The sequence below is a fragment of the Narcine bancroftii genome, chromosome 2 (genome assembly GCF_036971445.1).
Source record: "Narcine bancroftii isolate sNarBan1 chromosome 2, sNarBan1.hap1, whole genome shotgun sequence".
NCBI lineage: Eukaryota > Metazoa > Chordata > Chondrichthyes > Torpediniformes > Narcinidae > Narcine > Narcine bancroftii.
The window spans coordinates 23,507,883-23,523,106 of record NC_091470.1 but is presented as its reverse complement, the minus strand read 5'-3'; the positions used below and the strand labels follow the sequence as shown (position 1 = coordinate 23,523,106).

General features: G+C 40.2%; 1 protein-coding gene across 8 annotated transcripts in view; it reads left to right on the top strand.

The window, feature by feature from the left end:
- The window catches only part of rps6kl1 (ribosomal protein S6 kinase-like 1), a 62,692-nt gene extending 48,170 nt beyond the window's left edge, over window positions 1-14,522 (top strand). For all 8 annotated transcript variants that reach the window (XM_069916124.1, XM_069916121.1, XM_069916126.1 and 5 more), the window contains 5 exons: window positions 1,061-2,530; window positions 2,661-2,750; window positions 7,063-7,145; window positions 10,723-10,818; window positions 14,222-14,522. In XM_069916124.1, the coding sequence (XP_069772225.1) occupies window positions 1,061-2,530; window positions 2,661-2,750; window positions 7,063-7,145; window positions 10,723-10,818; window positions 14,222-14,338 (1,856 nt within the window). In that variant the 3' untranslated portion in view covers window positions 14,339-14,522. The remainder of the gene's footprint in view (window positions 1-1,060; window positions 2,531-2,660; window positions 2,751-7,062; window positions 7,146-10,722; window positions 10,819-14,221) is intronic.
- The last annotated feature ends 702 nt before the right edge of the window (window positions 14,523-15,224 follow it).

The window sequence follows — 15,224 nt, the reverse complement described above, 5'->3', positions numbered from 1 at the left end:
ACTGGAAATATTAATTTCCTTTCAATGGATGTTGCAAAACATGCTGAATATTTCAAGCATTTGTTTTTACAGCTGTATCTTGTGTCTCAGTTTATCTTTGTTCAATTCTGATAAAACATTCCTCACTGTCACATTAAAGTTTCACAGATGCTGCCCTGACATGCTGCGTATTTCCAGAATTTTGTTCATTTTGGGTCTGCAACATTCATAGCGATTATAGATTTTTAAAAATACTGATTTAAGTTGATTTGCCTCCGAAGTTGAAGGTTTAAGTCTTGCTTAAGAAACTCTAGTACAGATCTGGGGTTGAGCTGCAGTGCAGAAATGAAGAGCGCTGCACTGTCCAGCATTGTTTGTGTTCCAGCCGACCTAAAAGATTGCGTGCTTCTGTTTCACAAGTACATGGGAGTTTCCATGGGCTGATCAAAGTTATATTTGATTAAAAATCATTATTTCCCATCACTTGATAAGAATAATCTAACTTGTACTTCACTAGAAGAAATGCTGTTTTCACAAGCTTCAAGTTCCCCAAACAAACCACAGGAAATAAAACTGATGATAAAGCCAAGGCGATATTTCAGTATAGGAAATCCAACAGCCAATTCGATACAGCAGGATGTTACAGACAGAAATTTGGATGTGATTTGAGAAATGAAAAGCACTTTTCTTGGGAATAGTGCCATGGGGTTTTTAAACTTAATTTTAATCAGTGCTGTACTTCCTCAGTACAGCAGTGAATTGTCACCCAGGGCTATGTTAGTAGTGGAGGACTTGGCATGTCCCAAACTGAGGGTATGACATTCATCCTTTGTGGCTTTGCATCATTTTTTTTTTTTGCACTATGTTTGCCCATGTCAGTGGTTCTCAACTTTTTTTTCCCCCCTACTCGCATATCACCTTAAGGGATCCACAGCACCTATGGCATCTTACCCCCAAAGATGCTCTGTGGTTAGTAAAGAATTATTTAAGGTGATATGTGAGTGAGAATTAAAAGTTGAGAACCACTGGTCTGTCTTCTTTGTAACATACAAGTCTCACTATTTTCCTCCTTCGACTCCAGGTGGGAAGCTCTGGTCTCAGCTAAGTCAGTATCGACCACCCGTTGCAGAAAAAGGGATGGAATTTCCAGGATGCTCAAGTCCACATCACAAGACCATTAAACTGAAGAACAGCTATACTGCACCCTCTCTGTCAATCATATGTAATGATGCTTCCACATTTGCACCAGTCTGCAAGGAGGACTGTCAAAGAGAGGCCAAAAATAAAGTGAGCAGGGAATGCAACACTGTTCTCATCGACCTACAGACAAGAACAGGACAGGGAGTAAGTGACAAATTACTTTGTCACAAGAATGGTGAAAACCAACAGAATGAGTATGCAAACAGGGCTAGGATCTGGCAGGGAAGTAACAGCACTTCAAAAACTAACCTATTACTCAATGGCTTGAGCCAAAGTACTGAAAGAACAAATTTTCAGGTTGCGCATCTGGAACACAATGACAGTGTAACATTTGATCTTTCATTGGTTTCAGATGGAGACTTAATTCACAGAGGTAAAATTATGAACCACACTCTGGCCAGTAATGTGGGAAATTTGATGCAAAAAGGCCCACGTCATGGGAAGACTCAGCTCATCTCCCAGGATAAGCTATTGCAGTCTCTTAATAATTTTTCTGAGACCAATGGCTCCAGTAAATCTTTGAATCCAAAGTCAAGAACTTGCCAAATCCAAACCGATTTAGATTTATCAAATGGCAAGGTCTCATTGGGTAATGAAGAGTCTCAACAAGGCGCTAGCCCAGTTAGAAGCCCTGTTAGAGCCACCCGTTTGAATTTGAAAGTTGGCACAAGACCAGGGAGAATAGGGTCCTATCAAATAACAGTTAATCCTTTGGATACTATTGACAGCCAAAGCCAAGTCGATGGTTTTGTGGATAGCTCCAACCTGGTTATTGTAGGGTCATCAGCTGCATTGCCTGCAAGAAATACGACTGTCACTGTCTTAGAGAAGGGCCAGTCAGAGCAAAAGACTTCAGTGAGCGTACTCAGCTCTGTACAGCAAGCTAATGGACATCCGCTGTTGCCACCAAATGTAGTTGAAACTCAAATGAAGTTGCTAAGATTGAAAGATAGATCACCTGAAGAAATGTTGAACTGCAAAGCGAGTCATGCAAAGCTGGACTATCAGTGTAAAAATTCAGACCAAGTTCTGGTCTCTGAAACTTGTGATCATCAGGATCAGGATTCCAGAACTCTTTCAGGCAATGGCCCATTTTGCAGAGTTGAGAGTTCAAGATCCTTGAGCAGGAGATCTGGCTCCTTGGATCTGTGCAAAACAGAGGAAGGTCTTCCCTCACCACTATGCCACCCAAATGCCAAACCGTCCATCCGAAGCCAGAGTTTTTCAGGCCTGTCAGAGGAGCAGATCAGAATCTGGGTGGCCGAGATGGTCCTTGCCTTAGAAAGTCTACATCAGCAAGGGATTGTATGTCTGGATCTGAACCCCCGAAATATACTTGTGGATAGTGCAGGTGAGTTCACAGAAAAGTGGGGGGGGGGGGGAAAAATTTAAACTGGTATTTCTTTCTCATGCTGCTTCTATCATCCAATAATGGGCATTCCAAGACATGGATCAGAACTTCTAATCTCAATCTTTTACAGGTCACATTTGTCTCACATACTTTGGCCAGTGGAGTGAAGTTGAAGTTCAATGTAACCCAAAAGCCATAGAGGAAATGTATTGTGCACCAGGTAATGGGATTTGACAGTACTGGACTGTAGATGGATGGTGTCTATGTTTTGAAACACTTAAGTCAACAGACCAATTGATTGTTGTAAAAACACAACAATGCTGGAGGAACTCAGCAAGTCTCACAGTGTCCATAGAAAGTAAAAGATGTTAAACCACATTTCGGGCCTGAGTCCTTCGTCAAGGTATGAGCAAAAGCATTGGTTATGCAGGTAGACTCCACTTTACGCAAATTTGCTTTTACGAAAAAATGTGGCAAAAGCAGTGAGCCGTTATAGAGGCTGCACATGCACCCTGTGCAGCTCTTCCTCCCTCTCCAACATCCCAGTCTCCTGTACCTCCTACCACCCCAACCTCTAAAGACCCAACTTAACTACACTGAACAGACATTATTTCTACTCTATAGGCTGTGTATTTATCATATCATCCCTGCTTGTGAAAACTGTGTGTTATTTTAGGTTTTGTGTGTTATTTTTTGGAGTCTGGGAACGCTCAATCACTTTGCTTTATGCCATTTTGGCTTCCGAAAGATTCTGTAGGAATGCTCTAGTTTTGTAAAGTGAGGTATCCTGTATATCTTTACCTCCTATGGGGGCTGCAAGGCCCAGCACTTTTGTGTTTTAACTATGATTTTTATACTTTCCTGGTGAAGTACCATGGAAGGTTTTGCCACCTTAAAAGGGATTGTATAATTGAATTATTTTATCATCACATATAATGAGAAATAGTTTTTAAAAAAAAAAGCTCTGCTAGAAGCAAAAACACTTGGGTATTAGAGCTCTGCAAACAGAAATGAATTTGCTGCTCAATAATATTCATCGAGTCAAAGGAGGATCAACCAAACTGAGATGGCATGGGGAAGGGACATGGAAATCCAGAGAAAACTGAACATTGTATCCAGCAACAGGTGTGCACCACCACCTTCTCAGGCTCAATGAGGGATAGGTAATAAATACGGTCTTTGCGCAAATCTGGGAAAAATATACTTTAAAAAAAGTAAACAAAACTAGGGATTAGGCTGTTGTAATTGATCGGTAAAATGTGATAAACCCTGTTGGAGGAAGTTGTGTTCACAGTTCTCTGAATTCTGTGTTCAGTTCTGGCATTGTAAGAAATGGGGGAAGTCTTTGATACTGTAGGCAGTGCAGAGATCAGCCATGAGACAATCCCCCCGACATCTAAGTTCTTGAGTGACTGAATCTTTCAGCTGAGAAGGACTTCTAAGAAGTGCTCCACATTGGTGTGCAATTGTAATTATAGAAGAGTAATTTATATCTGATCCGGGAGCAGTGAAACATGAAAGTCTACAGATGCTGTGATTGTAGTCAAAATACTGGAGGAACTCAGCGGGTCTCACAGGGCCCATAGGAAATAAAGGTACATTACTGGCATGTCAGGCCTGAGCCCTTCCTCAAGGTATGAGTAAAACAAGACCTGTGTCTGTGTTAAAAGGGAAAGGGAAGAATGGGAGGAGTGCAGACCAACAGACAAAAAAATGTTAATTGGAAATAAGAGGTCAGGAGAGAGAAAAGGTGAGAATTTATTGGGAGACGGGTGAGGGGGGGGGGGGGTGGAGTTATAAAGGAGACCGAGGTAACAGGGAAGAGAGACAGCGAGAGGAAAGGAGACCGTAGGGAAAGATGGGGGTTGGGGAGGGGGTCCTAACGGAAACCAAAGAAGTCGATGTTAATGCCATCCCTTTGGAGGATGCCCAGACAGAATAAGAGGTGTTGTTCCTCCAATTTGCAGGTGGTCTCAGTCTGGCAATGTACAAAACCATCGGCAAGCAAGACAGCAAGGGAATGGTGCAGGAAAATGAAATAGGCGGCCACTGGAAGATCCATGCTGTTGTGTTGGACAGATCCAAGGTGCTCAACAAAGCGATATCCTAGTCTCTGTCCAGTCTCTCTGATGCAGAGAGACCACAATTGTTAAAAGTCTGCCAGCGCTACAAACTTACCTGAATAAAGAACACAGCAAAGAACCACAGAACCAGTTTAAAAATACAAACAGTTTTTTAATACTTCAATTATGACACCAGTAGGGGAGAGAGACAACATGAAATTTCAGTGATATTCCTATAGAGCTGATCCCCTGTCTCAAATTTCATACAGAAATGGGTCAATTTATATAGTAAATTTTAAATCAATGCCTTCGTATGACTTGATGTGTTCTAACTAATTAGAAATAGCTTTCACGTTTGTTCATGGACTTAGAATTTCTTTTGTTTTAGCCAGAGATATTTCCAAAAACTTCTAATTACTCATTCAATCCTGTCACAGCTAATGTCTCCTACAGATGAACGATGTTTCTCTTTCTTGGTACAAAAGCCATTATGACCAATTTATGTGATAGCCCTTGAGTCTTTTTTCGGAGGATTCACTTTTAGTTAAAAATTTCATCTATAGTTACAATCACATAATTCTTGGCAATAAGAGTTGGCCACATACAATGTTTAAAAACTCCTAATATTCTTTACAATGTCAAAAAATTATGCTTAACTATCCACAAATCTTTTACGCGACGGGAGCACCAAATGAAGTAAATGACCGCTACAGATTCACAAGTGTAGTTTTGCTTCATTTGGAAGGACTGTTTTAGGCCCCAAATGGTGGTGAGGGAGGAGGTGTAGGGTCAAGGGAGCATCTCCTGCAGTCATGGGAGCAGGTGCCAAGGGGGGTGATTGGTGGGAGTCACTGTGGTACTGATTCTTGCAGAAGGAGGAGAAGGGAACTTGTGTTTGGTGGTGGAAATAGCAGAGGATGATGTGGAGGGTGGTAGTTGAGGATAAGGGGAATTCTGTCCTTGTTGTGCATGGGGGAAGAAGTGGCCAGGGCAGATCTGTGGGTAATGGAGGATATGCCGGTGAGGGCCAAGTTGGTGGTAGAGATAAAGCTGTTAATATCAACATCTCTAATTATTTAGCATGGAAGGCCTTGCCCTAGGAGCAGATGTGATGGAGACAGAGGAATTGAGAGAAAGGAATGGAATCCTTACAGGGGACAGACTGCGTAGCTGAAGTGGCTGTGCGATTGGTGGGTTTGTAGAAGCTGTCAAAAGTTTGATTCCTGAAATGGAAACAGAAAGATCATGAAAAAGGAGAGTGTTGCAAGAGATGAACCAAGTGAATTTGAGGTCAGAGTGGAAGTTGGCAGTAAAGCAGATAGTCGACAAGCTTATCATGGATGAGTAATCTCCAGTGTACCAGAAGAAGAGTTCAGGGGCCTTGCCTGTGTAGGCTTGTAGCATGGATTGCTCCATATAGCCAGCTAAAAAGCAGGCATTGCTGTGGCCCGTGCTGGTACCCATGTCTACCCCTTTGACTTGGAGAAAGTGAGATGAATCAAAGGAGAAGTTATTGAGGGTGAGGACAGGTTCCGCCAGCTGGAGGGGGATGATGGTGGAGAGGGACTGGTTGGGTCTGCCATCAAGAAAGAAATGAAGGGCTTTGAGGTGGTGGAGGTGTATAGTGATTGGATATCTATGGTAAAGGTGAAGCTGTTGAGTTCAGGAAACTGTCGTTGAAGTGATAGAGGGAATATGAAGTATCCTGGTTGTAGGTGGGGATGGTTTGGACCAAGGGGACAAATCTGAGTCAAGGTAAGTGGATGCTAGTTTAGTGGGGCAGGAGCATGCAGACACGATGGGCCTGACAGGACAGTTGTTTATGGATCTTGAGTAGGAGGAAGAAACCGGAAGTAGAGGGTTCGGAAGTAATGAAGTTGGAGGAAGTGTTTGGAGGATGACCAGAAGTGATGAGTTCAGAGATAGTGCATGCTACGGAGGTTTAAATTTTGGTGAGGTCCTGTTGGAGGGGTAAGTGTTGTTGTTTGGCTTTGGCGAGATTGAGGTCAATGTGCAGGACAAGGTAATGCATTACCTGAAAAGCAAAAAATTAACTGTAGATGTTATAGTTGCTGATCTCAAATGTTATATCTATCCAGAGGTGGAGACAAAACACTAGATGTTTAATGGGCATGGTAATGGGGAAATTATGGTCACAAGACTAGTTGAAAGTTGGCTTCTGCCCAGTCAATGTTGCTACCCGTCAAAGATCAGACAAATGAAGAATTTTCCAAGAGCTATTTTCATCAGCTCTTATAAACATTGACAGTAATGGAACTGTTTATGAACTACAGAAACTCCAAAAACAAGTAGGGATGGGGTGGATTAAAGTGACAGAATGCAATTAGATTTGAGGTGATATGAGGAAGAAATTGGTATATATTAAAGTGTGGAGATTTGAAATTGTAATGTTCTTTTCGGTTTGTGCTCGGTTTTTCTGACACAAATTATTTGATTTTTTTTTTACAGAAGTCGGTGGGGTTGGAGAGGTAACAGAGGCCTGTGATTGGTGGAGCCTTGGTGCATTGCTGTTCGAACTTCTAACTGGGACGGTAACTGGTTTTGTTGATGCTTTTGTCTTATCCTGATCTTTTGTAAACACTTGCTTTATTAAGAAGTATATTTACTTATGTCAGAAATGTCCCTTTTCAGGGCAGTTTGAAGAGCTGTATTTTTGAAAATGTGTTGTTATGCAAGAATCACACCAGCTGATTCATACACAGCAATCTTCCACAAATAGCAGAATAATATTGATCAAATGTTATATTGATTGAGGATTAGATATTATCCAGGATAGATAGTCTCCCCTCTGCTCTTCAAATCTGTACTGTAGAACCTTAAAGTGCCAACACTGTCTTCAAAATATGGTACAATTCAGCTCTTCCTCAGTTCCACAGTTAGATTAGATTTTTATATTGCTGGAGAGGGCCTTAAACCCTCAAACCTTCTGACTCCAAGATGCCTCATGATCATCAATCGTGGAGAGGTTCAGTGCAGAAGCAGAATATTCCGCCGACCAAATTCATCAACTCCACATTTACAAACCCCTTTTTTTAAATTCTATTTGTGCGCCCATCAACTTCCCAGATTCTGCACACTAGGGGCAATTTGCAGTGGCAAATTAAACTACCAACCTGCACAGTCTTTGGAATGTGGGAGGATTCTGGAGCACCCAGGAGAATCTTGGAGTCTCAGGTAGAACCTGCAAACAGACAGCACTCAAAATTGTTGTTGATTATATAGCTTTTCTAGAAAGCAATACAGAATGAATCACGTCAATGATAATTCTCAAAAAAAGTGAAATATCCTTATTTCATCTCATTGTGATTATCTAAATAGACCAATTCTTCTGGTTGTGAAAAAAAAAAAAAAATAAGAACAAAAAAAAGAATACTTATCTAACCCCTCCCACTAAAGGCGGCCACCAGCAAATAAATTGTAAAGAATTGAGTATCGTCTCTCGGACATCGGATAGAAAATCCCCAGAGCACCCCAGCCTAAGTAATCAAATTATGATAATAGTCCATGAATGGCCCCATGTCTTGTCAAATTCAACCGTAATCTCTTTAGCATTAGTTTTCCAAGCTCGAGCAGGACATAACATCCTGTAACCATCGCATACAAGTTGGTGCTCTGCTGTCTTTCTATCTTGTCAAAATTTTCAAATTTTATTGAACCATGTCATGAACAGAATGAAGTATTATTAATCATATCACATAAATGTTTCTATCTTTTTCTGGCGTCATGGGGTTTTGCAGCATCTCCAGTTGAGGACAAGTTTTATCTGAAATTTTAACTCTTGTTTCTCTAGCAACTTTTCCAGCATATTTGTGGATATTAAGGGGTTGTTAATCACCATCATTCAGACAGGTCCCTTATTTCCCTTTCACTCAGGGATATGTGCAGGTGTCTTTGGATTATGTGCCCTTGATATTCACAATAATAATAAGGTGCCAGCACTGAACATTCATTTCCCCACCTGATATATGCTTCTGTTCTCATCCCTCCACCTCTTCCATGCATGTGCCCAACTTTTGCTGTAACTAATTATTCCTCAGATGATTTAAATATTTTCATTCCTTCTCCAGTCTTGAATTTAATTTGTTAATCATTTTTAATTTAAATTTAGACATACAGCACATACTACTTAAAATGAATTACCCTGTTCTATTACAGTATCTGATATTCTGGGTGTTTTTTCCCCCATTTGCTGAACTACCTTTTAACATCAAAGGTGTAAAATCTTTGATTACATTTGAGAAAACACTCACTTCCTTAGTTTCTTTTGTTACAAGCCAAGAGGACCCCAAATCCCAGCAGTAATATATTCACTAAGACAAATGGTTACTTAAACAAAAGTTGCTTTTAATTATCTTTAAACATGTAAACTGAATCACACTTTAACTCATCACTATTGACTTAACCTATCTTAACCCCCCTTCTAATTCTAAGCGCATGTATAAATTGTGTGTGTGTAAGTTCAGAAAAGTTATTTGGTTCACAGTCCAATCTCACTTCTCATTCCTCCAAGTTCACTGGTTGCGGCAATTCTTATACTGTGCACAGAATTTAACATTTATAAAATTTACTGCTTAGGAAGGTTCTTGTCGGTTTACAGAGAGAGATTTGTTGTAGCTGACACCCACAACTGATTCCTTTTTTAAATCACCCACTTCAGTGTCTTGCCGAAGAAACCTGCCCCCTCAGGGTTCTCCAGATGATAACCTCTTTCTTTCAGGTCACCACAGAGTTCCTCTTCTGTTTCCTTTATTCCAAGTGAAACATTAGACAGCCAGTCATCTCCTCTTGCATGAACCACAAGGGCTTTGACCAGGCTGAACTAAGCACTCACAACCTGTTTTCCAAATGAGGTTTTCCCACAAGCTTGCCGGCTTGTCCTGTTCCAGTTTCCGTTGCTGCTGCTAACTGTAGAATTAATCTCTCTCTCTCTCTCACAGAGAAAGCCTGTTTTACTCTCTCTGCTTGCAAAACCACATGACCCTCCTAGAACAGCAAGTTCCACTCCAGACAGAATGTGGCTCCAACAAACTCTTTCATCTGTTGCTTTTTTGTAAAGAACAATCCATTAGTGAAGTCTCTTGGGCACTCTCCACAGCTTTTGCAAAGACAGTTGGCCCCAGCATGAGCAGAGCTCCAGAATTTTAAATAAGATTGGTTTTAAAGTGTTTGTATGTGACCTACACTAAAAGCCCTGCCCCAATTTATCTCCTAGAAACATATCTATATTCTGTCACACTTTCATCTGCATATTCAAATGGCAAATACGAAGAACTTGTACCTAGTGAGTTTTGCTTTACATTTCAGAAGTAGATTCTAATCAACAGATTTTGATCCACTTCCACACACTTGATCAATTAAAAGTTAGTTATAACTGCTGTTTGATCACAATTACAGGCAGTCCCCATGTTATGAATGTCCAATTTATGGACAACTCATACTTACAAACTGACTGTTTTTCCTTCTTTACCCCCCCCCCCCCCCCAAATTTGTGCATATGCGTAATTGTGACCCAATTCATGCATGGACATAATGTTACCTCACAAATGCTCCTTCTGGTTTGCAAGACACTAATGGAACAAGAGTAAGTGTTAACTTTTAATCTGGTCTTTTTTCAACATTTGACTAACTTGATACTTAAAAAAAAAAGCTAAATAAGAAACGTATGTACCTGTTCCGATTTGCTTACAAATTCGACTTAAAGACTGTCTTAGGAACGGAACCCATTCATAACAAGGGGACTGCCTGTATAAGTAGTTGTGGAGTTGATACTGAGCCCAGAGATATCCAATAGAGTTCACCATGATCACCCCAACCTGCAGAACACACACAAAACTCCTGGTATAATTCATGAATCAAATGTCCATCTGTTTTCTACCCTGAAGATGATTCCTTATCCATTCCCAAATTCAACGTCCATCAGCCTTAAACTTTTCATTGATGTGGAACTTGACCAGATGTCTTCAGATGTGTTCATATAAGTTGCCCTTGACCACATAATTAAGGGGGGAAATCAGTTTTTAAAAAAATTGTCATGAATGAGCTATCAAGATATCATACAGCCAGACTTGTGTGTTGTATATTTAAGTTCTGTATCTTTGTGTGTCACAGACCCTCTCTCAGTGCTATCCCTCAAAAATCCATCCTCACACCCAGATTCGACTTCCAGACCATCTCAGTCCTGCAGCTGTGTCACTTCTGCAACAGGTGAGGATACCAAGTAGCAATTTATGCTGTGCACATCCAGACTTCATCTGAGGAAATAGGATGTCTACCAGGCCAAGTGATTGAGTAACCACATTTCAGTTTTGCTCTACATAACTTGATCTAGAATGACAGAGTTATTCATTTAAGATATGACCACTGAAGAATTGAGTAGACACGCTAATATGTAGTTGTAGCAGCAATTTATCTGCTACCTGGGACATAAAAACAGCAAGCAGGATGATCTATTTTAGTGGTAAACAAGAAAATCTCCAGATGCTGGGGTCTAGTGCAGTGCACAAAAGTGCTGGAGAAACTTAGCAGGCCAAGCAGCATCCGTAAAAAGTAAAAGGCCTGAGGCCTTAAACATTGACTGCCTTTTACTTTCTACGGATGCTACTTGGTCCTACTGAATTTCTCCAGCACTTCTCAGTACTGATCTGTTTGAATAGTGGATTGAAATAAAAACATGACAAAGACTCCTTGTCCTCCTTTACTTAGTATGGGTTGGTTTGAATACTCCCTAACAGGTCTGTTACCTGTGTAACATCCCTTTACCTAAAGAGAGCTAGTCTCAATTTGGCACCCTCCAACATGACTGTGGTTTTAGGCTGGATTACCTGTTTAGTGTCAAGACTGAGGATGGTGTGTTAACCAATAATCTTCTGACCTGAACAGATGTAAAGTGAACCAAAGATGTATAGTGTTGTTGATGTACTCCAAAATTATTATAAAGTGATATTGTGCCAAGAAGCTTGAAAAAGACATTCAAATAATCTTTTGTCATGTTCCACTTCAACCCTTACACTTAAATTTTCAATTATTGAATTTTGTCAATTTATGATTTTGAATATTTCATAGCTCTTGGCATTGGTATAATGTGAGGGAATTTAAAATTCACTGGATAAGTTGGTTTGTACATGTATAATCTAAATTTTGACCCTGATGCCATGCCAGCCAAAGAGATGGGTCTAAACTGGATCGATTGTCTGCTGTCTTCAGTTATTGTGGTACTAGGCTGAATTGGGAGCTTTTGAAGAACATGAATGCCAACTTCTGATTTTTAAAAACTGAACAAACATGTCAGCTGTGGTCATAAAATCCAAGTGACAACTGGTACTGGGGCTTGAACCAAATCGCACAAAGAGTTCCTAGAATAGGGTTTTTTTTTTAATTTGTCTGTGTTTAGAACAAGTGGTCCTTGTATGGAATTCACTCGCTATCCCCACCAACTTGTCTGCTACGTACACTTGTCACTGAGCAGCGATGATCATTAGAACTGGTGAAGTGGCATTTTTGGGCAGAAATGTGATTTATTTGGTAATGCCAGGCTGTGGTCTAATTGTATCTTGGTGACGTTACACACTATTAGAAATGGATGCAGGGCTCCTGGCCAGGTTCAGTGTAAAGTAAGACTTCAAGCCTGCCTCCCACATTTTAAACTTGTTAACTCTGCGAGGATGCAAAGAAAACCCATCCACATCTGTCCAATACAAATATCTAAAACTGGTGTGGAGTGTAAAATTACTAAGGTTGTTAACTATCTGAGTTAAGAAATGTTTCTACATCTCAGTCCTTAAGGATGAATGCTAAATTGGAAGACAGTCTCATGGTCTAGATTATCCATTCAAATGGGAATGGATAACAATCTGTAAAGATTGTTAGAATCATGTCTATAAAGCCCAGAAATGGGCCTTTCAGCCCACAATATCCATGCTCACCTTTTTGCTCATTTACACTAATCCATTTGCTTGCATTTGAACCTTTGTCTTCGATTTGAGCATCTATCTAAATGCCTCTAAAATCTAGAACATTGATTATATCTGATTCCACCACCACTTCTCACTGCACATTCCAGATCTCAACTACTGAACCCTCATTCTACAGAACCCTAGTCAACCACCTGTCAAGGATAATAGTATACGTGCAAGTCCACAGAGAGACATGCTTTTGTAATAGCTGTGGGAATTGGGGAGGGGATCAGAGCTCAACCCACAAAACAGCCCAATGAGTTGCTACCCTCTAAAACAAGTAGATCCTTGTTGAAGGACAGGCAGGATACGGCTAGCTTCGGCAAACATGACTTGACTTTCAATAGATAAGAAATTTAAGAAATGGAGTGAAAATGGAAGAACTGAGCAATGTGTGTCAGTCTTGTGTACACAATTATCAAGAATTACCACAGCCAGGAGGAGTCACGTAATGGAGTAGTGGCCGGTAGGGGAACTCCAGCCCTCTCCAGAAAAGTTTAAAAAAAAGATAGAGAAAAAGCAAAGGCACAAACTTAAAAACCAAAACAAAGTGAAAGTATATGACTTTAAATATTAACGGAATACATAACCAAATTAAAAGGAAGAAACTGCTAAATTTACTGAAAAAAGAAAAAATTGATATAGCATTTGTGCAAGAAACACATTTAACTGAATTGGAGCACAGGAAATTAAAGAGAGATTGGGTAGGACACAACAGCGTCGTATAATTCAAAAGCAAGAGGAGTAGCTATATTAATTAGTAAAAATGTGCCAATTAAAATAGAAGAGGAAATAATAGATCCAGCAGGGAGATATGTAATGATAAAATGTCAGATATATTCGGAGTTTTGGAATCTACTCAATGTATATTCACCTAACGAAGAAGATCAAAAGTTTATGCAAGATATTTTTTTGAAGATAGCAGATACGCAAGGGAACATATTAATAGGAGGGGATTTCAACCTGAATTTGGATTCAGATATGGACAAAACTGGGAAAAAAATTAAAAGAATTACTACAGCCAGTGAAGGGGAAGCTTTTATGCCTTCTGATTCCCCAGCTGGTGATAACATCTGAATTGACTGCTGGAGAGTAAATAATCGTGGGCTAGACAAGCGCAAATTACCAAAGATGACCTGGCTCTGCAAAAACTTGTCTGCAACCAGATTGTCCATCCATTGGCTGAACAATTGTGGATGTATGGAGCATGAGAAATTGTATCAAACAGGGAAATACATGAAAAGTTTTTTTAAGTTGCAAGCTCAAAAATGTGCTTTTTCCCCACCAAATCTGTGCTAACCATTCACTTGTCACGCAAGGAGGAATTGAGTGTTTATGTGACCTCCATGATTTACTTAGAAACCAGTGTAAAGACACTTTAGTGGCTATTGACAAGACGTCATCATGGGTCACCAAAACAGTCATGTAAAATTAAACAGAAGGATGCATGCTTTGATAGCTGAGCTGTAGTTTGAGGAAATGAGAGAAAAGTATATACTTGGTTCATCAGCCCTGGGAGTGCTTGAGCTTGTCACTGAATATTTATCCTGTAACATAATGCTGGTAATGGTCTACACTCTACAGCAATGGTTATTACCAATGATCATCTACATTATCCTTGTGAAAGTTGCCTTGCATTTATCTTTCTCTTCCAGTTGTTGCAGTGGGATTATCGCTGCCGGCTTGGCTCCGGGGAGAATGGAACACAAGAAATAAAATCTCATTCCTTCTTCAGCTCTGTCCGTTGGAGTAAGTTGAATGGATACAGATGAGTTGCATGACTGAGCAATCAACTACTCAATCAGAATGGACTGAGCAGCTTTGGAGTTTGTACTTGTGCTGAGCTACCAAACAATTGAGACCAACCATGAACAAAGGCCATCAAAGGAATTGAGTCTCTTGCCACTAAGACTCGACGCACATGGTTAAAACAAATTAAAGCACACCATTGGATCAGTTGGATGAGAAATGTGCTATTAGTAAAGAAGTTAAGTTGAAAAGTACTTAATCTTGAACAGATTACCATGCAGACATCTTTTTAGTGTGGCACACTCAGTAATATATTTTGTGATTAACCGTTCAATAGCCAGGCAGCTGCTTGTTTTTCACCAGTGGGTCACTTGGTCTTCATCTGCCTCCAGTCTCCTACTCCTTATTCCCTGATATCTTTTCTCTGAAGGCTGATGCCCAATGTCCCCCTCCTACCATTCCATTGTCATCAGATTTGTTACTACACCCCCAGTACTACAAATTATTCTGTCTCTGAATGTAAAAGATGATTCATCCATGATGGTTAAATAACATTCCATTAAGTATCTATTGAATTATTGTATCAGAAAAGGTTGATAATTGTCATGGAATCATACAGCATAGAGAGGCCATTCAGCCCAATGTCAATGCCAACCAGTGGACTCCTGTCTGTAATAATACTGTTTTTTCAGGACTTGGACCACAGTCTCCTCTGCCTTAATGATTCAAGTGCTTCTCCAGACACTTGTTAAATGCCCTCTGTCTCTCTGCTTCCACTCTTGTCTCGAGCAGGTGTTTACCACTCCTTGATGAAAATGGCCCCTTTTCAATCCCCTCTAAATCTCTTGCACCTGAGTCTAAATCTAATTTAATGAAGAATAGTTTCCTATCTATTCTCTTCAATTTTAC